The sequence below is a fragment of the Rhinolophus ferrumequinum genome, chromosome 15, assembly GCF_004115265.2.
Source record: "Rhinolophus ferrumequinum isolate MPI-CBG mRhiFer1 chromosome 15, mRhiFer1_v1.p, whole genome shotgun sequence".
Lineage (NCBI taxonomy): Eukaryota > Metazoa > Chordata > Mammalia > Chiroptera > Rhinolophidae > Rhinolophus > Rhinolophus ferrumequinum.
Window position 1 is genome coordinate 17,130,909 of NC_046298.1, and position 25,080 is coordinate 17,155,988.

Genomic DNA, 25,080 nt, shown 5'->3' on the forward strand with positions numbered 1-25,080 from the left:
ACGGGATGGAGAACCTGTTCTATGCAGCCTTGTGTCCATCACGGGAGCCAGAAAGCGAGTGGGAAAGCCCCTGGGGTTGGAGCCTGGTGCAGCTGCACCCTGTCCCGGCACCCCACATCAGTCACAGGCCCACCCACCTGCAGGCCAGCCCCCCACTGCTACCTTGTAGAGCGTGTTCCGGATGATCTCAATATTCATCTCATCGAGGTCCTGCTCTGAGATGCAGTCCTGGAAAAAAGCCGCTGGGGAGGGGAGGAAAAGCTGGGCGTGAGGGGGGCGCGAGTGGACTTAGCTTAGGTAGGAATCCTGCTAATGTTCACCTGCCCCTGCTGGCACGTAGGGCCACTGCCACATGAGCCGTCTGGCTGGGTATTGGGGGACCCCCACCCAATCTGGGCTGTTGCCTTGGAAGTGGCAGGAGCAATACTCTGGGCTACGTGCACTGACCTGAGCTTCTCTTGCCTTCTTTCTCCTAAAACTGATTTATAAAGGAGGCAGTCAGCCACAACATGATCTAATCACCGCTGGGGCAGACCCAAACTTGGACTATGCCAAAGACAGGCTTGCAGGAGAGGCCATGACATCCTCCCTTCTGGAGGGGCAGCTGTGGATTTGGGGTCTGACGCCTACTTCTCTGCACCCCTCAGTTATTCTCCCAGTAATCTCAGTTACTGGGAGATTCTATGAGAGATAAGGCCAGCAGGTAGGGCTCAGGCCTCTTTGTGTAGGATGAAGTGCAGCTTAGAGCCCAGTGATTCAACCCCGGTGGCTTCCTGGAGGTGGTGCTGTGAGGACTAGGACACTGGCTATGAGGGCACTAGCTGCTGACGGCCTCAGTGCCTTCTCCCCAGCTTCCACAGCAGGCAGGAGCCAGCACTGCCTAGGCGGAGTCCTACAGGAAGCTCCCAGTTCCCCTTCCTTGGCCTCTAACATGAACCCTACATCCTGCCGGACACTGCCTGACCTGGCCCCTGGGACCTGCTCCGCAGAGGCAAATGAAGCTATTTGCTTCCCTCCTCTGCTTATGGGCAACCAACCACTCCCACCCTGGTTGGGGCCACAGTGTGTAAGTGCTCCCAAGACTCCGAGGGAAACGGGTCTCTCTCCACTCTCCTTGAACTCAGCCCTCCTGTGCATTCTGAGAAATCACCCATTTCACAAAGATAGATGGTCCGAGTCAGGCCCTGAGGGTAGCCTGCCTGTCCCAGCAAAAGCAACAGCAAAGGAGAAGGCAGAGTGAGGAGGAGGAAATAGGAGGGGAAGTTGAGGTGAACACAGTGGTAAACAGCAGCGGGCAGGCCTTGCACTCAGCTCAGGGTCATCCCCGGGGTTCCACACACCCCACTCTGATGCCCACCTCCTCCCTCCTCACCACAGCGGCTCACCCAGAGGCGTGTCCACCAGAATGGCATTGTAGAGCTCGGCAGGTGTCTGTGCAATGTTCACGGCCTCCATCTGCTCAAAGCTGCCCAGTGGGTGGCACTTGGGCACGAGCTCCGCGATCGAGCGCTGGTGCAGCGTGCCGGTGATGAGCAGGATCACGTTGTCGATCATGTAGCTGTAACTGCAGGAGGCACACAACAGCAGGCAGACTGTCGGGGGGCTGGACGTCCGGGCACCACGCCCCGCTCCCACCCTGCACAGGCCACCAGCCCCTTGACAATGAATGCTACCTCGAGGCCGCTGTATATAAATGCCACTAGCTCATCTCCCTGCCCAAGAGTGGCCCCTACTCCAGTACCCGGAGCATAGGGCAGACATGGCCCTTCCCTTGGTGGGCAGGAGGGAGTGGAATTCATGCCTCCCGAGTGATTGGGAACCAGATAACTACCCCACAGTGTGAGCGGTGTCCTGGACGGACACGGGAACCATGGGCATGTGGAGGTGAGGTGCACTGGCCAGCCTGGGGGATGCAAGAACTGGGAACAGGGAACAGTGTGTGCAAAGGCCTGGAGGCATTCACTAAGTGGTGGCCGCATTCGAGGAACTCAGCACAGTCAGCGTTGGCAGAGGGAAAGGAACCAGGGCAGTGCTGCCAGGAGGCTGGGGCCTGGTCCTGCAGGCTGGGCTGAGGGTCCTGCCTTCATTTTGAGCACAAGGGATCCATGAGTAGGATGTAAGCAGGGAGTATCCAGTCCAGTTAGGGTCATTCAGAGGAGGAAGGGAAGATGGCAAAGGGAGGAAAGGCTGAGGGGTGGGGTGGAGACAAACTTCTCTAGGGAAGGCCAGAGGGGAGCCAGTGGGAGGGCCCGTCTGGAGTAAGGCCCCAGGTTAGGCAGAGATGGAGCAGGCAGACAGCTGCCCTGTGCAGCCCACTCCAAAGACAGAGCACTGCCTCCTCCTTTATGGACTAAGGCCAGGGCCAGGCATCCACCCAGGAGAGCCTGGAGGAGAACCAGAGACCTGGACAGGAGGCTGGTCAGTCCAGGCGGAGGCTCCCCCAGGCTCTGTGCTCTGGACAGTGCATGGGCAGCAGTGGGGGCTGTGGAGCTGGGGAGGGGTGGGGACGCCAGTTCAGATTTGGCAAGGGGCATGTTCTGTCTCTAGCCATTAAAACAATTCCACAAAGGGACTAGGGTAATGAGTTCTGTGTAGTCACCTATGTGGGGATGGGATGAAAAGGTCCCAGGCCACAGGCAGGCTGTGGAGCCACAACATTCCTCCAGCTTGTCACCAGTGATGAATTCAGGGCACAAAGGAGTTGGATAAGGCCTGGGGGGAGGACACCCTCCAAGACCAGAGTAGGGCTCCCCCTGAAGGGTGAGAGCTGGGGTGGAGGCTGCTGCCCTGAAGCGGGCACTGAGCACAGGCCCCACCCAGCCAGGCTCCTGTGCTGTGACAGTGTTTTGAGCACCAGTGCTGAGGCTGTCCAAGGAAGACCCCTGGGAGGAGTGGCCCCCAATACCAAGGAAAGAAGGGACGGTGGTTGATGCCCAGGCTGCAGCTCAGAGAGCTGGCCACTGGGGGAGCTCCCACAGGGTCCTCCAGGAAGGCAGCAGGAGGAAGAAACCACAGCTCCTGGCCCGGCCTGACCTCTACTCCCCCTGCTTGCTGCTCCCCCAGTTCCCACCCAGCCCAGCACCCTGCTACGACCTCTGTTCTCCTGGGCTTCGGGCCAGGCAGCTGCCCTCCCTCCACCCCTAGAATGGCTGGGTCAGTCAGCTACAGGATGTGTGCATAGCCCCCCCCCCCTTCTCAAACTGAGGGCTTCAGGCAGGGCCCACTGGCAGCTGTAAGCCAAGAAGCCCACAGGGCGAGCCTTCTGACCCTGACCTGACAGAGCTGGCAGAGTAGAGAGACCTCGGAGAGGTCCAGAGATTTGTGCCTTAGTCTCCGGCCCCAGCCTGCATCTTCTCTGCCCTGGACAGCACATTCCTCCTGCCCCTGATGCCTCCAGAATCCCATGTTCCCCAGGACCATGGTGCATACCACTTCCTGCACCCCATCCAGCCCTACTCTAGCCATCATGTTCCCTGAGACAGCCACAAAGACCTCACCCCCGAGCCTAAGGATGCTTTTACACTCACAACCCTCTGTACAGAGAAGGAGAGAACAGGGTACCTCTTAGATCTGTACTATCCAACTGATCCCACAACCACCTGCACCAGCAGCCATCAGCGGAAACAAGGCACAGAGAGCTCAGGCAACAGGTCATACATACCATAAGGGAGAGCTCTCTGTCCCCACGGCCAGTGTCTACACACCTCCACCCATGTCCGAGGTTCCCATGCCCTGGGGCTCTATACTCTCCCCATTTAGCCTTGTCTTCTTACAGGGATCCCCACAAGCCAGTCTTCCTTTTTCTAAACCTATCCACTCCTTGTGCCTGCAACTCAGGGTGTCAGTTTATGTTGGGAGTGGGGCTGCGGTCAGGGCCCACGGGATGTGCCTCAGGGTACTGGCCCCGCCTCAGAGGAGAGCCCTGTGGGAAGACTCCACCGTTTGGCTTTGCTGCTGTCCTTCCAGTGATGCGGAACAGGCCAGCTATGACTCACTTTTCAGCCCTGCCAGCAGATGTGGGGGCCAGTGGTTGTAGCCCCTGGCTGCTCCCTGCCTCTCCTGCTAGAAGTCCTATGTGGGCAGCAAGGAAAAGGCTGAACCGAGTAATGGTCACTTGTGATCACACGCCCTCAGCCCATTCCAAGGCCCTCTTTTAACCCAGGCTAGGCCAGCCTTGGATGATTCTGTGCCAGGCCCAGCACTTCCCTCCCCCTGGGCCAACTACAAGTTTGCTGCAGCAGCAGCCCCTGCTTTCTCCCCTGGCCAATGAGAGCCAGAATCCTCTTTTCTGGGATAAAGGAGGTAGGGCAGACCTGGCAGAGATGACGCTGGACCAGCTGTCTGCTTCTCTCCCAAGGCCAAGGCCTTCAACAGGCAGGGAAATCCTCCTCCTCCTTGTCTGGCCGCAGCAGCTGCCTCCCGACCCCAGAAAGCCACTCCACCAGTCCTCCCCTCATTTGGCCTCAGTAGAAGAGAATGAGGTTCCAGCTGGTCAGCGTCTCCCTCCAGAGTAAGACAGCTGGGGAGTGGACAGGCGGCTGTCCGCCAGGCCAAAGAGGCCCTCATGGGGTGGGAGTGGGGCAGTCTGTATTCCTCTGCCCAGAGGCCCTCCCTCGCCCTGTGTCTTGAAGATTTAACTTGGGTTGGAGTTTAGGAAGCCACTTCCTCCTCCAAGAAGTTTTCAGAGTCCCTTGTCAACCCTGTCCCTCTGTTATGCCCTTTGGCGCCACCTGCTGGAGCAGCACGGCCTACCTTCCACCTTCTCACCATCCCAGCCCTGGGGGCCAGCCAGGCACTGGTGAGGAGGCCATGATAACCAGGTACCCCTGCTAGTCTGTCCATCCACAACTCCCAGCAGGGGCTGCTAGTAACAGTATCTGCACTCAGTCACGTCTGAGTCCTTCAGAGCCCTGCCCAGGGTGGAAAATGAAGAGATATTAACCTACGGTCTCAGCATACCAGCTGTCAAGCCTGTTTCCCTTCTGCAATCAGGATGACTGAAGTGTGGCCCACAGAAGAACTACTGAGGCCCTGACCTTCTCCTCATTAAAGTCCTGCCCCACCCCAGAGGCCCAGTTGGATCCTCCCACTTGATCTGAGCCTTCCGGGCCTTGAAGAGCTCCTGCGTGCTCTCCCCCAGGCTCAGGAGAACAGTGTGGGGACTAGTTCTCCCTCCAGGCAGGAGCCAGGTCTAGCCCAGGACTCAGAAACCACAGCAGGTCTAGAGCCCTAGCCTGTAGAGATCCAGAAACACTCGTTGTGAACAGCGAGGGCTGGAGAGCCAGGATAGGGAGGCCTAAGGAAACCCGATCCAGGGCCTAAGTAACGTTGGAGCGATGTGTCCTGGGGAGAACAGCAAGTATGCTAACAGGCCCACTGGGCACCTGAGGCCATTGTCCTGGGACAAAGCCTCCTTCTAGCTGCCCACTCCAGGCTGGCAGCACTGAAGCCGCTGGTACAGCAGAAGGATGGGACCTTATCTCTCCCAGGTGGTGTAGTTTACCCTGCCCAGGTTCTGTCAATGGGTACCTGAGCTGCAGGCAGGTGCTGAACACTGGGGATGGCCCCCTTCAAGGAGGCTTACTCATCAAAGGACAAAGGTCTTTGGGGCCCATCTGGAAATCCCCAGAGAACAGACACTTCTCCCACAAGCAGCTCTCCCAGCTTCCCTTCCAGGTCCATGATGGCAAACCATCATGGAATGGGCCAGACCAAGACACCCTCCAAAGCCAAAAAAACGCTAATAGAGACTCTATCACAAGTCACATAGCAAGTTGACATCTGGGCCTGGAAGGAGCCCTTGTTACAGTGACATATTACATGTTTGTCGTGAGATTGAGCTGAATCATCTCAAGACCATATGACTAACGACAGTCTACTTCAAGGGGACCTCTCTCACTCAAGGTCTGTCTGCCCTATGCCAGGCAGCTGCCTCTGCTCTGGCCACCCACTCTCCCAAGTGGCCTCTCTAACGCCATCTGATCCTGCAGCCCTCTTAATGCTGGGACTCCTGTGACCCCTGGCTCCATTTGTGGCAGCTGCTCGCAGGCCTCTCCAGGGGCTGCCTACACCACCACTGGCACCCATCCCATTGCATCCATACATCTCCCTCCCTCCTGGCACTGGGCCTGGCCCAGAGCTGATACTGGTAATGTGTATTGGCTGAAGGCTGGCTGGGATCTACAAAACCACTGGGCACTGTCTTTCACCATGGGAGGGCAGAGGAGGTCTTAACCAGCTTTTTCTTGCATACTTTCAGTGACAAGGAACTCAGGCAAAAGCCCGTTCCAGCCACACTGGGGCAGCTCTGAAGGCAACTAAGAGACTCTGAGAGATGCAGCTAAGATGAGCTCTGTGATGGCCCCAACATCTGCCCTAGCTGGGCCAGCTTTGTCTGTGGGCAATGATGACATTATTCCCTCAAGTCTTCACACCCAGGATGGAACCTCTCTCTAGCTGACACTTCCACCACTTGGGGGACTGCACTCTCCTTTGGACATCTCCAGGGTATGAGGCTCCATGCTTCATCTGCTCAGGACATGTACGGCCCCTCAGTCTAGAGCCCCCCCACCCCCAAGTTGTCCTTTAAACACCCTTCCCCTCAGCCAAATAGCCACGTCCTCAGGGAAGTCAGTTCTGAGTCCTCGGCCTGGGGAGATCCCCTAGACAAGCACCTTTTCGTAACACCGCTCCTCACTCCTGGGATGAGCCAGAGAAGAGGAGGTGGAAGAGGTGGAGGGGGGAAGAAGAGCAGCCAGGGTGATAGGGGTTAAATCAGAGAGGCACCACGAGAGGAAGGAGACTGACTGTTGGAGCGGGCTGAGAGGCGTGTGGCTTCTGATCAGGCCTGGAGACCTTGGCCACATGAAGGTTAGCGGTCACCACTAGCCAGGGCCTTGTGGTGGAGTGGGAGTGACGGGACTGCTGGAGGCTGGATGGAGGCTCGAAGGGTGAGGGGAGGTGAAAGAACTGACAGTGAATGCACAAGTTTTTAATGGTGTGAGAGATTTTAGTTTTTTTAGATGCTGATGGGAAGAATCTGAAGAGAAGATTCTGTCTGGCTGCATAGACAGAAATGCAGATGAGTGGCCACTCAGGGTCCACAGGACATTGGCAGAAGGACCCAAGGAAAGAGGAGGGTGCCTCTGCCACTGGATCGGGGTTGTGGGGGGTATAGATGCAGTGCTGGGAGGATTGGCCTTTATTGTCTTTGTGGAGAAGGTGGTGGGTCATCAGCCCAGAGAGATTTGGGGGTAGGAGAGGGATAGTGTTTAAGATGGAGAGGTGATCTTTCCACCTTTGGGGGCGGGGGGCTGCAGGGTGCTGAGTAGGGAGAGCAAGTGTCCGGCTGGGCAGGGACAAGCCAAGGCCAGCTGAGCTGGTCTGCGTGCGCGTCTGGCAGCAGGGATCACCCAATGCCGGCTTCCCCAGCTTTGCTCCCAGCAGTGGAGGTGGGGGAGGGTGCCTCCAGGCTGGAGGCTGCTGGAATTCCTCCAGGGCTGGGGGGCTGCCAGCTGGGCGGAACCACGAGATGGGCAGCCAAGAGAGTTGTGGATGTTGGCAGAAGAGTGCTCGAATGATGGACCAGGGAACCTCAGCTGGAGAGGGAGGAAAATGAAGACAGAAGGGGCAGCAAGGGAGGAAGCAACTCCCAGTGTCCTGCTGAGTCCGGAACCCACGTCCCACAAGGGACTGAGAGTGGGCTGGAGGGCCTGAAGGCTGTGGGTAGAGAGGGAGTGCCTGACTCAGAGATTTCAAAGGTGGAGCAGTTCCAGCGTGGCATGGCCTTAGGTAGCCATCGGTGGGGGTGGCTGGAGCGGACAGCAGAGGAGCAGGTCACTGGAAATGACGAGGTCATGGACTGAGCAACCAGTTTCAGAAAGGCTGACGCGTGGCTGCTGAGCTCCTCCTGAGTGAGACGAGGAGTAAGGCGATGGGAAGAATATAAGCCACAATCACCCGTGAATGGAAGGGGCAGGAAGTGACAGCCTGCCAGTGACAGCCTGCCACAGGATAGCACTTGGCTGCTTTAAGCATACTTGGTGCTTGAAGCCAATCTCCAGCAAAGAGCTGGCAGCTGTGCGGCCTCAGTCACTCTCAGAGCTCTCTCGGGTTTCACGGCCTGGCAGGCTGAGACCAAGCCTCTGAGGGCACCAAGACAGGCCAGGGGCTAGCTGCACAGGCAGGTAGCCAAGCAGGCAGAAGGATGGAGGACATCTGCTCTCTGACCACGGGCATGGGGTTGGGTCAGGCCTCCTCTTGCCAGCCTGGCTGGCAAGACCAGAACATTCACCAGGAAACTGAAAGAACCTTGTGCAAACAAGATGAAGGCTGGGCTCTGGCAATAAATGCATTGTTTCCTTGTATGTCCTCAGCTCTGGCCTTGGGGCAAGGGACACACAAACCCAGAGTGGGGGTTGATTGACAGATGGGGTGCTGTGGTGTGATCCGCAATGCAGCAGCACAAGACACACCCCATCTCTGGCCTCTTGTCCCAGTAGGACCATGTCAGTATACCTTGACCGGGGTTAGGGCAGTGATTACGGGCCCAGCCAGGACAGCAGGGAGGCCCCTGGGAAGGCAGCCTGTGGCCAGGAGAGAGCCTGCTTCCCAGCCTGGCAGGTTCCCTGAGACCTTCATGTGTCACGGACTGCGGCCCTCGCCTGAGGATGGAGCCCTTCTGGCTGCAGTGGATCTTGAGTAAGAGGCTGTTCTTGGTGGGACAGTGATGGGGGATCAGGCCAGTTAGCAGGAAGGTCGCCCTGTCTGTCCAGGAACAAGCAGGGCAGGTATGCTATGCCAGGTGCTGAGGAGGAGGGTGGGCACACCGCAACCAGGAAATGAGAAAAGCTACATGGTACCCAGGAGAGTGCCCGGGACACTTCCCCACAACACACATACACGCTCCACCGACTCAGAGCACACTCCCAAGCCAGCTACTGCCCATACCTCTGCTCACCGCTGTGTGAGGCAGCCACTTGCACAGGCCCTGGCTCGTGGCTCCTGCGCCATACTGCAGAGGCGGCCTCTCTACCTCCATTTCCACAGGTATACCCGGCAAGCAGTGAAGTGGCTGGTGACCCCACTCCATGGGGGGTGGCTTGGATGGCCAGGGTTGTTGAATGACCTGTGCAGCCATACAGCCCAGGAGGACTCTATAGGCAGCTGGCCTAAGCCGGTGCTGGGCCAGGTCCATCATGTACAGCTGTTCTGCCGTGTGAGTGTGTGTAAGTGTGTGTGAGTGTGTGTGTGTGTGCGCGCGCACGCACGTGTGTGTGTGTGTGTGTGTGTGTGTGTGTGTGTGTCGGGGATGGGGCACTACAGGGCGCACTCACGTAATGAAGTCCAAGAAGCTGGCGAGCGGCTCATAGGCGTGGTTCCTCATGTGGCGGAACTCAACCACCATCTTCTCCTTGAGCCGGTCATCGATGACTGACACTGTCAGTGGTGACGCCTCATTGGCCAGGAAGTTACCATAGTCAGTGCTCTGCAGGTGCAGCTTGAGGTCTGAAACAAGGGCGGAGGTGAGGGCTGGCCGTGCTGAGCCTCCCTGGGGCCCCAAGTCCCCATCCCCACCCCAATTCTGGGCCTCAGCCTCTCCCCGGGAGTTGTGTCCTGCTGCTACCCCACCTCCACCTCCCTGTTGGCTCAGTGTCCACTTCAAAGCGGACAGCCAAGGCCCTGGGGATGCCCTAGACCCTTGGGCCATGAGCTAGTGTACTGTCCAAGCACAGGCAGAACTATTGTTCCTCCAAATGATGAGAAGGTCTGGGAAACTCCAACCCGACGTGCCACTCACAAGCCTTGGAGGCCCTTCCGCACGGTGGGCTCTAGAATGGCCCAAACCTAGAGCAGAATAACACCTGGGCCCTGCTTTCCCGGGACTCAGGGCTAGCAGAGCCAGCCAACATACCCCTAAGCAGAAATGATGCATATGAGAAAGAGGAGATACCATAGCCCTGGGAGTAGAGAAGAAGGACACAAAATAGGACTGAGAGGGTAAGAGGGCATGCTAGGCTGGGCCATCACAGAGGGCAGGGACAGGGAAACATAAAGGTCAACAGCCAGGAGGATGGCAAACATGAGAAGCGGTCTAGAGGGCAAATGGATAGTGTGACGGGGAGAAGACAGGCAGGCCAAGCCTACAGGCTCGTAGGGACGGGGTGAGGGAGACAGGAGGAAAAGACAGAGCAGAAGGCCCTGGAGAGGCCGGACAGGAAAGACTCGGTGGGATCACGGCAACCACCTACCAGTCTCCCAGCTTTGCCCTGGCCTCCCAAGCCCATCCATTTCCACTCTCAGCCAGTGCTCTTAAAACACAAAGCAGACCACGTCACTTGTCTGTACATCTTCAGCTCAGGGTCTTTCCCTGTCCCCTTGCCTAGAAAGTGATGATCTCGCCTCCAATGCTGCCTCTTCAGAGGCCTCTCCAAAGCCCCGTCACCCTGTCCTTTCACTTGAGCCACTTTTCTTTGTAACACATATCCCACCTGGCACAGGATATGTAAGCTCTGTGACTGGGACTTTCGGTCACTCTGGTATCCTGGAGTCTGGAACAGAGTATGTTCTGGTGTGTTTTCATGCTCAGTAAATAACTGTGGACTGAATGAAAGACTGGGGAGAAGATGGATGAAGACAGCAGGAGGGTTTCCTCCTGGATTTTGAAATGGGGAACACCTTGTTAGTGATGGCATGCCAAGGACAGTGGCTAAGAAGGGACCGTGGGTGCATGTGTGTATGAAGGCCCAACAACCAGGGTTGGCTTCTGCGGCAGGGGACTGCATTCTTTCCATCTCCTGGGGAAGTGACCCGGAGGATGACAGGAAAGGTCACACTTGTGAACATTTCCACAAGCCTCCCTGTGTGTCTGTGGGCCGACAAGGCCACGCTATCCTGCGCTGCTCAAAGAGGAAGGGAGAATGGGGCCCATAATCCTTCTACAGGTTTAGGGGACCCCTGTAATACACCTTCTCCTATCCCCCATCAAGAGAAGAATGCTCCCAGCTTGCAGTCAGGTGTGCTAAAGGAGAGATGGAAGAGTTTGTGGGAGCGAGAGAGGGGACGGAGGTAGGACTGTGCGTGCCGCACGCTGGAGCAGACGCCTTCCAGCTGCATCTCTAGGTGGCAACTAGGTGGCAGGCAGCATTCATGTCCTCTGGGCTCCTGGGCACTCACAGAGTGGACTTGAACCTCAGGAGGCCTGCAAGAGGCCTTCACCCTCTGTTACCTTCACCAATACTCGACCATTCACACCTACTTTTCTCCCATGGCCACCCAAAAGGGGGACGGAACTAAGCGTAAGGCGGATCAGGGAGAAGCCACCAGCTCCCTGGGGCTCTACCACAGGGACACTGCTGTCTTTTTGCCCAAAAGATGTACACATTTTATGTCCTCACCCCAGGCCATATGCCATGAGCCCCTGCCCTGGGCAATATTTTTTCCCCATCCTCACCACAATCTGGCCAGGGCCCACTTATACCTGGAATAAGGCATGCGTGGGAGAAGGCGCTTTGCTCAGTAACACTGGAGTTGTTGCAATATTTGACTCCCACTCTTAACTGTAACTGATGGTCATTGAGGTAATAGAGTATCACCTGTATTTCTACCTCTACTAATGGGCTTTAGGTGCTAGACGTTAATATCCTTGACTCTGGGCAAGGCAGAAGTCTTTTTGAAAGAAACATGGTTTCCTTGCATAAAACTAATCAGTTTTGAGAGATCATTAATGCCCTTGAAGTGGTTTTTGTGGATATGAAAAAAATGGTGAGAATATGAATTGTTGCCTCTTATTGTAGCACTGAAATTAAATCTACTTATCAAGTCATATTCATGCCCTGATTTCATATATATTTTTTAATTAATTAATTTATTTATTTATTGGGGTGACAATTGTTAGTAAAATTACATAGATTTCAGGTGTGCAATTCTGTATCACATCATCTATAAATTACATTGTGTGTTCACCACTCAGAGTCAGTTCTCCTTCCATCACATATATTTTTATCTATCAATAAACATTGTGATACTTGAAACAAAAAAGTGGGCAGGGGGTTCTGGTTTAGGGAATAACAGGAGTGCAGATCCCTACGAGGGAAAGCTGTGGCTGGACAGCCCCTGGAAGCCGGGCCGGAATGTGGTGCTCTGGGTCAGAACGTCTGGTGCAGTAGCTGCCAACCTAAACCTGTCCATTTATCCACCCAGGCCCTCAGCCCGCCGAGAGCACTTCTCAGGCCATGAGACTCCTTCCTCTCGGGTTCAAGTTGGACCTGGAGGGCCAGGCCAGAGGTACCGGGCAAAAACCAGGGCAAAAGCCTCTCGGCAAGCTGCTCATACCAATCAATGGCCCCACTACTCTCTGCGACGGCAAGTCCAGGCCCTGCCTCCTGATTCCTACCCTCTGAAGGACCAGCGGCTGGGCCTCTCCCAGGCATCCTTGCACACGCAGCCAGGCTTCCTGAGTGCTGTCATTGTCACCCCCCACTAGCCTCCCTAGCTCTCCAGCAGTGTGCCTCAGCCTCTGCCTTTGCTCCACATGGCTTCTCTCCCCAGGAAGGTTTGCTCAATAACTTCCCCACCGCCAAGTACCCTCTCCCCTTCTCCAGCCTCCCCCGAAGACTCCATCCAACACCTGGCACTGGTCAGGTGGGAGTCAGCACCCCAGCGTAAGGGGGGAACCAAGAGCCACTCTAACTGGAACCAGATGGGCCCTTGCTGAGTACTCAGCTCCCTGCCAGGAGCAACCTGCGTGCTGGACCTATCAGGCATACCCATTTCACAGACTCAAAAAAGGAAAATCAGAAGGAATATGAAACTTGTCCAGAGTCCCACAGTTAGGCGTAGAGGGGCCAGGATGTGGCTCAGGCCTGGTAGATTCTGTCCATCCCCAAGTCTGGTCTCCTCTCCTCCCCTACCCTTCACATCCTTGACCACATTCTCCCACAGCCCCTGGCCTAGGACAGGCCTTTCAAATACATTACTAGATCTAGCTGCGCAGATGGACTTTAGTCCCAGCAGAGCTGGCAGGTGGCAGGGCCTGCTCCCCCCATGACCTTGGACGCGGCCTGGACACCCACAGAGGTCTTAGGCTGCCGTGACTCATGGATGAGCCCCTCTGGCATCACTTGTGGCATCAGCCATTCCTTGAGAAGCTAGGAATGTGTGCATTTGAACAAGAGGGGCCAAGCTGCGGTGTGGGCTCTCTTTTGCATACCCCCTGCCCCGGGACTTAGCACAGGCCTTAAAGCAAACATCCCTGTGCTCTGGCTGCTGCTTTCTGCTGACACTGCATCTGGGGAAGCCATGGGCTCCCGGCACCGCTGGAACACAGACAGCCGGGTGGTTTCTGCTGGCGTTTGTCAGATCAGAGCAAACCCAGGAGACTCTACCGAGAATCCTGCCCAAAGCCGGAGAGTCTTCCTTACCAGGAAACTCATTTTTAAAAGCCCCCAGGGACGATCTCAAAGGGCCATTCCAGACCACTTTCCCTGGCCAAGCCCATTTCTCCCTGTGACCCAGGGAGAGGGGACAGCCTGCCAGCCAGGAAGGCGACTTGAATCCCTCAGGTCGGCCCACACAGGGCTTCTGAACCAGCTTTGACCCTGTTCGAGAAACCTGGCGCCCAGGCCCAGTGGCTGGCAGCAGCAAGCCCTTTAGACAGACAGTCCTCAGGGCTGGGACAAGGCCCATTAGAAACCCCTCCGCTCCCCCCTTCCCCCAGCTTCCTACTCTCACTGAGGGATGCAAGGAGGAGGGGGTGTGACTGGGGGTAGGATCTGAGCACAGGAGGAGAGGACTGGAACTTGTTGAGAGCTTCGTGGGAGACCTGGCCACCCAGCCCTGGCCCAGCACCCGAGGGCAGCCGAGGACGCCAGAGGCTCTGGAAGGCAGGGGCTAGTTCTGCTCTGTGCTCTGAGCTCAGCAGCTTGACAGACACGGTGACAGCCCCAGACGTGCCTGGGCTGAGGCATGAGCAGTGTTCTGGTTAGCACAGACTCGGGGGGCTGCTCTGGTCTACCCACAAGCCCAGCTGTCTACCCCAAATCCTCCCGTCCGTGGCCCGGCACCAGGAATGTCTGATCAGCTTGGGCTCTCTCACAGCAAAAGACTTCCTCAGAGGCTGATTGCTCATGTCCAAGAAGATGCTGGTTGCTCTCAGGAAGTTTGCTCTGCAGTCTGACTTACATCCCTCCACAAAGGAAGCCAACCGACAGCTTCTCCCACCTCCCGCCTCCCCTGGGGGTCCTGGGCCTGCTCAGCGGCCTCACCCCACCCAAGACCTTCCCATACCTCTTCTGACCGAGTTGCCTGTCCGGATGTTCTGGGGGCTCTCCCCCCAACTCCATCTCCAGTGCCGCCCAGGGCTCCTCACCACAGTGCCCTTTTGCTGGCCTCCTGCCCCACAGCGTGGCTCCCTGCTCCCAAGTCCACTCTCCACAGCGTCACCAGAGTGAAGTCCTCAAACATGTCACTGTCACCTTTACCCAGCACTCCCTGGGGTCCAGAGCTCGAGCCCTGCCTCCTCCCCACAGCCTGTGAGGTCCCATGCCCTCCAGCTTAGCACTGCCTCGGCCTCAGCCCTTGACTCTTGGGCCCAACAGTGCTAGTCTTCACCTAGGATGACCTGCCTGTGATCTACCCCAAGCACGTGTTCCAGGGAAGTCCACAGGATGCATGCCCTAAAGAGAAGCCCTTGAAGTGCAGGAAACAGGGCTATTTCCTCAGGCCCAGCCAGAGGGACAGAGTTGGAGGGCACACCCCCAGCCTGGAAAGGGAGAGCGCCCCAGCCCTCCTTCCTCTACAAGGCCCACTGTCCACCTTGAGGTTGCTGTGTAGAGATCATCGCCCTGGTTCCAGAGGGTCAAGCTGAGCTCTCTGAAGGCGCCTGGGTAGGCTGCAGCCCAACACCCACCTGCCATGGCTGTTCCTCCCAGGGCTCGTGGGTAGGGCTACACCAGACTCAGGCTGGCCTCAGAGCTTCCATCTGTCCCTTTATCTCCTGCTTACTCCTTAACCTAGGTCTTCTAGGCCAAGACCCCTCAGCAGCAGAGCCCGGGCCCCAGCTGGCATGTCTGATTTCCATCCCAGCCTGATTAGCAGGAGGGCTTGGGGACCCCTTGCCTGATCTGCACTCTCTGCAGGACAAAGTGTGGGCTTGGCAGCCAGCCCCGGCCAGGCCTTAAGAGGTGGCAGTTGGGCAGCCCTGCCTCTCATCTGAGACCTTTCTCAGATGCTGCCAGCACTGAAAGTGATCTTTCAGCCCCTCCAGGGACCCTAAGGGCAGGAGGCACGTGGCCTCCCTAGCCCCAAGCTTCTGCAGCCCCTCCCCAAGGGCCCCAGGGAGGCAAGAAGGGAGGGTCTTGGCCCCAAGCCACCCAGGGGCCCAACAGGCATAGAGGCAGCCCCTGGCACAGTACACTAGGCGGGGCAGCCCCCTGCTCTAGACTCACCCATGGCCTCATGGCCCATGGAGGGGTCCTGCGGGCCAGCTGGCCACGGAAGAGTGTGAGAGGACAGTGTGTTCCCAGACTTTACTTCTGCTTTTCCAGAGGTCATTCAACGACACTCTCCTGGGGAGCTCAGGGGTTTTCAGGAATTAAGGCCTGCTGAGTGAAACCAGATGTGCAAACATGCTCCCTGGAGTTCGTGTGCCCATCCTGCCCCTCTCTGAGGTTGGCAGGGCCTTGGAGCCCGTTATACCTCTCCCCTGGACCTAGGTGAGGCGTCTGCTTTGCAGGGACTGGACCTAGGCTCTAGCTCCAGTACTCAATCTGCCCCAGAGGCTCTCTGATGCTGCAGCTTCCAGGGACTCAAGCAGGGAAACAAACAGATGACCAGATGTGGACAGATGGCCAGGCTGGTGGCCCAATGGAGCCAGAGTGCCCCCTCAGTGACTGTGCTGTGCCTGAGTCTCCTCCCCAGGCTCTGGGGGTGGGTGAGACCTCTTTTTCATAGCAGCTCCAAAGCAGATGTGTACACTGGCTGCCTGGCTCTGCAGGGTCAGAGTGTCACATTTGGAAGGCCGTGTGGAAGCCACAGAATGGAAATCACTAACCCTGGGTTTACCTGGGGGCTGCTGCACAGACTAAGCATCCTCTTTGCCTCTAGCCTCTGCCAGGGCCCATCGCGGGCTTCCTGCAAACCTCATGCAACACCAACTAACCCTGGATGCCAACTCTTCCTATCAATTGTCAGTTCTTCCTCTCCTCTCTCAGGTGCCAAGGTGCCATTCCCCATCCAGAGTTCTGGCACTGCCTCTGCCCCCCAACTGAGATGTCCATGGCCCCTTGGCCCGGCCAGTGCAGGTCCACCCATCACACATCAGCTGGTCCATGCCACAGCCCCAGGACCCTATTCAGCCCCATTTTGCTGGATCACTGGTTTCAGCACATTGATCCTTAAGTGACTGAGTGGGGCAGGGGAGAGCTTTGTGTTCTGTCCCACAGCTTGGCCCTGGGCAGCTTGTGAAATCTCTCTAGACCCAGGCTCATGGCCAGTCATCTAGTGAAAGTCTCTCTAGTGCCAGCCTCCCAGGGCACCCACCACAGACCCCGAACAGAGGCAGCGTTATGTAGAGAAAATTGAGCACGACCCACAACTGTCCATTTCTTCTGGCAGAGAGGATCCCACCCAGAACGTCCCAAGTCCCAACTAACACCCTCAGGCCCAGTCAGGTGGTTTGTGTTCTTGACTCCAGGCTGTCGCTCAGGATGTCCCACTCGAGGCTCCACAGAATGCACTTGCCCTTTCTTCCCATATTCTGTCCTCACCCTTCCCCTGGGGCTCAGGCATGTTCTCCTCCCTGTCATAAAGGCTGCAGGGGGCTTAGTGCAGCAGGGGCATGCAAACACTCAGGCCCCACTCTGCTATCTCCTGGTGAAGGAGGAACAGAGCTGGCTCAAAATTTGGGACTCCTGTCCCCAAGCCCATGTCTCACCTCATCTACCGGCAAGAGCATACAGAGCTTTGGGCAACCCCAGGAACCTGGGCAGAGGCTAGGACACAACTTTGCACCACCTGCCACACCCTGAGCTACTACCCGGGGGGCCTCAGGAGCATGCAGAGGTGGTGCAGCCAAGGGCAGCTCTTGCTCAATGGGAAGCCCCGAGGCTGGCGGGCCAGCAGTCTTGGGAAGAACCTGGAGTCTACTGCTGGCATGGCCACATGCAAATTACTGGGTTTCAGCTGGCGCGAGGCAGAGCTCCTACAGGGAAAGGACAGCAAGTTCTCCTTTCTCCGTCCCTGAACCAGCATCCTGTTTCATGCTGGAAGTCTTTCAGTGAGGTGAGGCATTCAGAGAGGGCTTGGGACTGACTCACAGAGGTGGCTCAGCTGACCACCCACCAGCATATCAGACACAGGGATCAAATGGGAGCAGCACTCCCCACGTCCAGAAGGCAGCAGGATGTCTGACCCAGGTTCATCACCCTTCGCCCTGCTCTGAGACAGGTGGCAGGTGGTGGCAGAGCCACATTTAATTACCCTCATGCTCTCAAGAACACCTCGTCCCTGCAGCTGGAAGAATTAAAGCATCTTGTACATCCCATGAGGAAGTCAACCCATCCAACTGTCAAGAGAGTGCCAGGCAGGCGACAGTCACAGACGCCAAAGGGAGGGGCAGAACTAGTTACTGCTGCACCCAGGGCAAGTTCCAAGAAGCTCTCTTCTGACTGAGCAGAGATCTCCTTGGACAGCCCCTCACCAGAACACCCCACCCAGGCCCTAGAGCTCCATGGGACTGACACTGGGCTTGGAGGGCAGCTGCCCTGTGTTTGTTACCCCACCACAGCCCAGTCTGGGAATCAAGTGACGCAGCCTCACCCTGGGAGGCAGGGGCCACACGTCTGCTGCTGTCTTGCACTTTGACCTTGAGCAAGCTCTTTCTTCTCCAGCTTGCCATTGCAGTTACAGAACCTGAAGGTTGGAGTGGATCTGGGGCTTCAAGGAAGGGCTTCTTTTCAAATTCCCAGAGACGTAAGTTTGCCTGGGTGTGAGTAAGAGACGTAAAATGGTAAAGTGGTCCAGAGTGGTCCAGCATGGCCAGGTGCCAGGCAGTCCAGGGAAGGCTAACTATGGCAGCCCGTGCCATATCTGGCTCCTGGGTCTGCTGGCCCCCACTGCCTGAGCAATTCTGTCAGCCCTTGATGCGGGGCTTCTGTTCTAATGCACAGACCTCTGGAGGAAGGAACTAAGGAAAGCTGGAGCTCACTTGGATGGGGGGAGGGCAGTTTTATGGCCCCGAGGCTGCTGTTCACAGTGAGATTAACCTGGGTCAGGCTGGATCCTGTCAGCCCACAGTGCCTAGAACCAAAGTTATGGAAATACTAATTTTGCTTAGACTTGGGCCTTAGGGATGGGCTCGCTAGATCAAGCCTCATTTGGGGCTGCGAGCCATGCTGCTCTCAGCACAAAGCCTCACAGAAACTTGTCTGAGCAGCTCAGGCCAGGAGCAGTATTGACCCAGACCATACCCATGCCCAGCAGAGCCAAGAGACTTGAGCCATGGAGGAAGTGGCAGGAGCTGTCAGCATCCAGGCTGGTCCTGTATAGCACCCCAGACCCCCTCACCCGCCCTGTTCAGGGCCTGGCAGGACATGTGCAGGGAAGCAGTAACATGCCAGACCAAGCACGAGCAGCACTGTGGACCTGGGCCAGCCCCATAGAAGCCAGGTCTAAACGATGGAAGCAATGGAGGAATGGCAGTGAAATGGGGTCTGGACCAGGCCTGAAGGGAATTACTTCAGGACCTCCATTTCCCCCAGGCTTAAAGGGTTGAGGGCAGGGAAACCTGGTGAGCCACAACCCAGGACCGGATAGCCTTAGGGCCCTGTGTGCTGGGTCATAAGTGGTGGTTCTCACCTGTATTCCTCAACTCCCAACCCTTTAATCTCCAAGCTAGATGGCATGTGGCAAGGCCTGGGGGAACAGCGAGGTCCCCAGAAGCAGAGCCTCTTTCACCTGACCACCCTTTTCTGAGTTGGGGGCCAGGTACACAGAGGCATAGTCCAGGCATCCTTCAGTGAACAAACGAAGGAATAAATTAGAAAATGGAGAGTGACTGCACAGGAGGAGTCAAGACAGGTATCAGAAGACCATAAGCAAGCCCCTAGGCCTCAGCTGGACCCAATTTCACAAGTAAAATAAGAGGGTTGCACAAGGTTACCTGCAGGAGCCTGGCCTGCTCTGACACTCTCTACCGGGTCACGCCTGGAACACACTGACTCTGCAACCCTCAGGGGCTTGAGGTGAGCCCAGAGGCCTGGACATCCATGGGGGCAGCCCTGGAAAAACTGCCTGGGGCTCAGGAGCCTCTGAGCAGCCATCAGAGCTTCAAGGGCAGGCAGGAAGGGCCGAAACTCAGCAGCGACAAGACCACAGATGACTCCTGAGAGGGAAAGGCCCCGTCTGTCAGCCAAATACAAAGCCTCAGCTGAGGTCAAGGCCTGAAACCACTGCCTGAGTGGACAAGGCCTGGGCAAGTGCCCATGGCCAGGTCAGAGGTGGCTAGGAAAGCAGTGCCCAGCACCCAGTCAGGCCTGTTCTTCCATATACCCTTTTCCCCTGCCACTCCTCAGGCCCACCCACATTCACAAGGGGGCAGCCCCAGCCCAGCCCCTCAAGCCGCAGGGTACTGGATGCAGACAAAGTAGGCATCAGGCTATGCCACAGCAGCCGCCTACTAAGCGGTCCTTCAGGGCCTCAATTTTCATGCATCTAAAAGAGGAAGAAGGCCAATATTTCAGTGCAGGATAGACTTTTTTCTAAAAAAGCAGCCAAGGATTACGTGTTGGATGAGGTAGGAGCCAGGGAAGACAACAGACAGGCCCCTCTCCCCAAATTGGGGTGCAGGAGAGTCATCAATCACCTGCTAACAACCCCATTCCCAGCATGACCGTGTATACCTACAGTGCCTATAAAGAATTTGGGGTGCCTAGTTTGGACCTCTTCCAGAGTCACCTACACGCACGTACCACATACACTCCTACATGTCCCCCAAAGTGCTGAAGGAGGTTGGAGAGGAGTCTGTCCTGAGGATGAATTTTCCCTCTCCTGGAGGGACGAGGGAGGCAGGACAAGAGAGGCCACTTGGGGAATGGTGGCTCTTCTGGGAGCCTGGGAAGCATGGCCCTGACCTCTGGGCAGCCTCAAGCTCCGATTTGGCACCCCCAAGACCTCTGGTTCATGGCTAGCACATTGTGCTGAAGCTCCTGCTCTGACTTTGAGAGCTGCCAGCATGACCCAGGTGGAGGTAATAAGGACAGCTTGATGGTCGAGGCTGGAGCAGCCTGCACTGGACACCAAGGCACAAAACATCAGGGAATCGTCCCCTGGCCTTCTCTTTCCCAACCCAGGAAGCTGGGGCCAGGGAGATGAGGGCAGGAAGAGATGGACAGACAGAAGACATCAAGCCACAAGCCCTACTTAATACGAGAAGGTTAACTGGAATTTGGGTGAGGCAAGTAGGGCCCAGGGAAGAGACCCAGGGGACAGCAGCCATAGGCAGGTGCTATGCAGAAAAGCAGAGGAGACCCAGCTTGGCTGACTTATGGGTCCAGCCACACCCCTTTCCCCAGCTCTCTGGCAGCCGAGTGGTCTTGCTGTGCCCCCTTGTGGCCAAAGTGAGGATGGCACTGTCAACAGCGTGGGGCTCAGTTCCCGCTCCCTCAATACACCCCTCCAATTTAATCACTGCCATAGACTCCCAGCCATCAATCCCTGGGGGAGTAGGCTGCAAGCATCCACAGAGTCACGCAGGAACGTGTCATAAAGAACAATGCCTATGAGGAATCATAGTGGACATGAGTTTGGGAAAGCCAGAATGCAGACTAATCACGAGGGCCTGCTTTGTCTCGCATTGGGGAGGAGAGAGGCTTCTGGGGGATGAGACTGAAGAGGAGGTAGGAGAAGAGTGGCATCCTCAGCCTTCTACACTCTTGTGTTCCAGCTCAGCCAGACCCTCCCAAGTGTGCAAGTCCCTTTATCTGACTCTCTACCTCATCTCTACTGCCCAATGCTGCAGCTAAAAAAAGCAGGTGCTTAATAACCCAGAAACACGACAATCGAGGATTGCCCTTCTAGAGAGGTTTCAGCTTCTCATCCTCCGTACCCCAAAGCCTAGTATCCTGCCAGTGCCAATAAAGGCCCGAGTTGTCACTTGGGCCGGCCAGGTGGCTCATGCAGTTGGAGCTCCATGCTCCTAACTCCGAAGGCTGCCGGTTCGATTCCCACATGGGCCAGTGGGCTCTCGACCACAAGGTTGCCAGTTCAATTCCTTGAGTCCCACAAGGGATGGTGGGCTCTGCCCCCTGCAACTAAGATTGAACATGGCACCTTGAGCTGAGTTGCCGCAGAGCTCCCGAATGGCTCAGTTGGTTGGAGCGCGTCCTCTAAACCACAAGGTTGCTGGTTCGACTCCCGCAAGGGATGGTGGGCTGTGCCCCCTGCAACTAGCAAGGGCAACTGGACCTGGAGCTGAGCTGCGCCCTCCACAACTAAGACTGAAAGGACAACAACTTGACTTGGAAAAAAAAAAGAAAGACCTGGAAGTACATACTGTTCCCCAATAAAGTCCTGTTCCCCTTACCCAACAAAATCTTTAGGAAAAAAAAAAAGAGTTGTCACTCATCCAATCATACAAATACCTCCTGAGCATTCGCTCTGGGTAGGCAGTGTGCTGTTGAATCCTAACAACCTGTGAGTGATTTCTGTTTCATTTTACAGGTGGGCAAATAAGCTTCAATGTGTTAAATCACATTCAACGTGCTTATCATCACAATGCGGGTCAGAAAGGGAGCCATGGTCTGCCCGATGCCTGGCTTCACACAGAACTCAAGAAAGGTGACCCAGAGATTCTCATGTGGTGTCCTCACATCTGTTCATTCTTGATATGGATCCTCCTAACAAGTGTGTCTGGCATCTAAGTCCAAGCACGAGAACAGCTACAAGTTAGAAAAGAGGTCTGGGGTTCTGCAGCAGGCACCCTGCCCACAGAGGGAAAGGGGAGTGGGTACCCTGACAGGGGAGCAGGTGTGAAACTATTGCTGGCAAACCTGGGCCCTCAGGAACAGCAGTTCTGTTCCTTCTCAAGTCTAATAAGCCTAATACGGGAGGCGTTCTGCTATGTTCAGTGTGTGCCACTAAGAAAGTGGGAAAGTGAGACTCATACATTTTAGAAGGGTTTTATGCAAAGTGTTTAAAATGAGGTATTGGGGCCTTCCCCTCTCTGCCATCCAGAAACCCTGGTTATCCAGAAAGCATTACCTTCAAAGGTCCCACATGGCTGACATTTGCCTATGCTGAGGCCACCCGAACCATGGGTCAGGCCCTGGCTCTCCCTAAGAAACTAGGCCCAAGAAATCACTGAGTAAATCCAACAAAAAGTATGTTGTAACCCACCAGAGCAAGTTCTGACACAACCTCCTGGGGCACACCTTGTGAAATGGGGGTTATCAGTTCCTCTGTGGACTGTTATTGTCTTGACCATAAATAGCTTCCCAGATAACATCAGGCTAAATTATACACCAGTGCAAGATGTCATTAGTAAAGGGAATGCAAGAGGTGGGGGCTGGGGAAGAGGAGACAAAGGAAAGAGAAAAATGGCCAGGTGAGAGGTGAGAAAGGGAGCGGCACCTGGACAGGGGCCCTGGGGCTCTGGCCTGGGCGACAAAGTATCACCCAGCCCTGGCCTGGGCCATCAAGCACCACCTCCAGGGCTCTGAGTCTTCCAGTGTCAAGAAAAGGGGCTTGATGGGGGTTCCAGAAGACTCAGACCAGCCCTACAATGCTCCCAACCCAAATATGGAAGTCAAATGCCCAGGGTCACCAGCAGGAGTCTCAGCTTGGATAGCTGTTTGGTATGAATACCTTCTCTTTGCTTACCTGTATGTTCTAATTTTCCTTATTTTAGATATCTGTATCCGATGTTTTTAATTATAAAGTAGTTGTCCACTGCAATACATTCAAACAATGGAAGGGTACATAAAATAGAAATTGAAATGTTCCCCCTTCAGCCTCCCCAGAAGCTGCCACTCTAGACAACTTGGTATCTATGCTTCCAAACACTTTTCATGTGCATTCACCTGGTATTCTACTAAGATGGAAACATATTATACGTAACGCTTTGCAACTTCTCACCTGACAATATATTTCTAAATCAGTCCTTATGGAACTTCTTGCTTTTGAGTACTTACATATTTCATCATAAGCATAGACCATGGTTTATTTCACCACACCCTTGTCAATGGATATGCTATTGGTTCTAACAGGTTGCTGGTACCAAGAAAGCTGGCATGAACACCTCTGTACATGCCATCCAGTGCTAATCTAGGGGATACAATTCTATCAGTGGGGCTAGAGTCACACAGTATATATATATGCAATGTTTTATTTAACAAGATGGTGAAAATTTATCCCCCAAAGGGTCCACACTGAATCACCTTTCCACCAACTTAGCATTTGGAACTAAACAAAAAGTTATGTTCTGTTAACGAAAAACAAAACCACCACGCCCAGTCATGCAGGAGGAGGCATGGCAGGAATTGGGAGGGGAAATCCCTGGTTTGTTTCTCTCCCTGCTCTGCCTGCCAAATTAGGCTCCGTGCCAGGTATCCTCATCAGGCACTCTTGTGTCACTTGGCCCACCATTAAGGCTGCTCTCCAGCCTCTCTGCAGGACTCGTAGGCCTGACTAGTTTTCTAAGGGAGGCTTGCCCTGGCTGCAAGCCAACAGATGGCCCGGCATGGGAGGAACTGTCACCAGCCAGCATAATGACTTCCAGATTGGTATCTTGAGCGCTACTTCCCCTGAGCTCCAGACCAAACAGCCACTTCCCTCCTACACTCCAACTCGGCACACCTGAGGCAGAACACCTCCTCTTCTACCAGCCCATCCACGTCCCAGACCTTCTCCTCCTCTGGTGGTCCCCATCTCAGAAACAGCTCCACTACCCACCCAGGTATTTATGAGTCAGAAGCCAGACTTCTAACCCTCACACCCTCATATTTAATAAAAACTTGCCTAATCCTGTGGGTTTCATCCCCTAAGCTGGGCCGTGACCCAGTCCTTCAGGTCCCCTCATGTCACTCCTGCCCTGGTTCAGCCCCCATTCTCTCACCTGGAGAGCTGGAATATCTGTCTGCCTCTAGCCTGGCTCCTTCTAAATGCATCCTCCAGAGTAAATGTCTAATTGCATCACACCACCAATGTCCACCCCCGTCACAATTTTTCCCTTCCTCATCCACTGAGGGATCAAGTCCCGGCTGGCTCATGGCAGCAAGACCTCCCTCCTGCCTGGCCCTAGCCTCTCTACCCCGCTCTGGGGCCGCATCCTCTTACAGCGACAACAAGCTGCAGGGGAACAAACAAGGCAGCAGGCTGCCACGGTCACCACCAATGATCCAGGCCAGACCACGGGGGCATCGGGGATCTCTTCGTGCAGTGATACCACGGCCCAGGGCAGTCGAGACCACGTGGATCCTCAAACACTGAGGGAAAAGCTTCATGTATGTGTGGGGCCCAGGCTCTCACCGCTCGGAGACTCATTGTGCTCGTTCTCTTTGTTGCACAGTTCTCACCTTTCGCACATCCCTCTGCTGGTGCTCCCTGAGCTCCTCCCTCTTGCTTGTGGTCACTGCATTGTCAGGAGTGTGTAAGCTCTTCCTTTGGATCAGACCTGATTCTGAGGGATTCTGGATTGAGCTAAGCTTGTGTTGCTGTCCAAGCTGTCATCACCTAATTTCAATAATTCAATATAGTCTCCCTTGACAAACAAAACAGAACATGCAAAATGTTTCCAGGCAAGACCATAACAGAAACTCTTAAGCAAAACATTTCCCACACATTAACCTTAACCTAACAGGAGTCTGTCTCTCTTTGTTTAAATCGTAACACTCACCCCTCCTGAGCAGTGTATCTTTCCAAGACACCCACGCCCTTCCATGAACCAGCCCAAGGCACCTATCCACCCTCAGCCCTGATATGTGCTCCACTCTCTCTTTGCAGTTTCCGAAGATCCGCTGACACTCTATGCAGTTCCATGTGTCTGAGAGTACCAATGCCATTCCCTCTTCCCACCTCCTTGGCCTG

General features: G+C 55.6%; 1 protein-coding gene across 1 annotated transcript in view; it reads right to left on the reverse strand.

Annotated features, from left to right (window-relative positions):
* Nucleotides 1-25,080, reverse strand: part of ATP6V0D1 (ATPase H+ transporting V0 subunit d1) — a 40,758-nt gene that overhangs the window by 4,612 nt on the left and 11,066 nt on the right. Inside the window, exons 2-4 of the mRNA XM_033129159.1 lie at nucleotides 9,336-9,507; nucleotides 1,386-1,564; nucleotides 163-242 (exon numbers count right to left, since the gene is read on the reverse strand). Coding sequence (XP_032985050.1) covers nucleotides 163-242; nucleotides 1,386-1,564; nucleotides 9,336-9,507 — 431 coding nt within the window. The remainder of the gene's footprint in view (nucleotides 1-162; nucleotides 243-1,385; nucleotides 1,565-9,335; nucleotides 9,508-25,080) is intronic.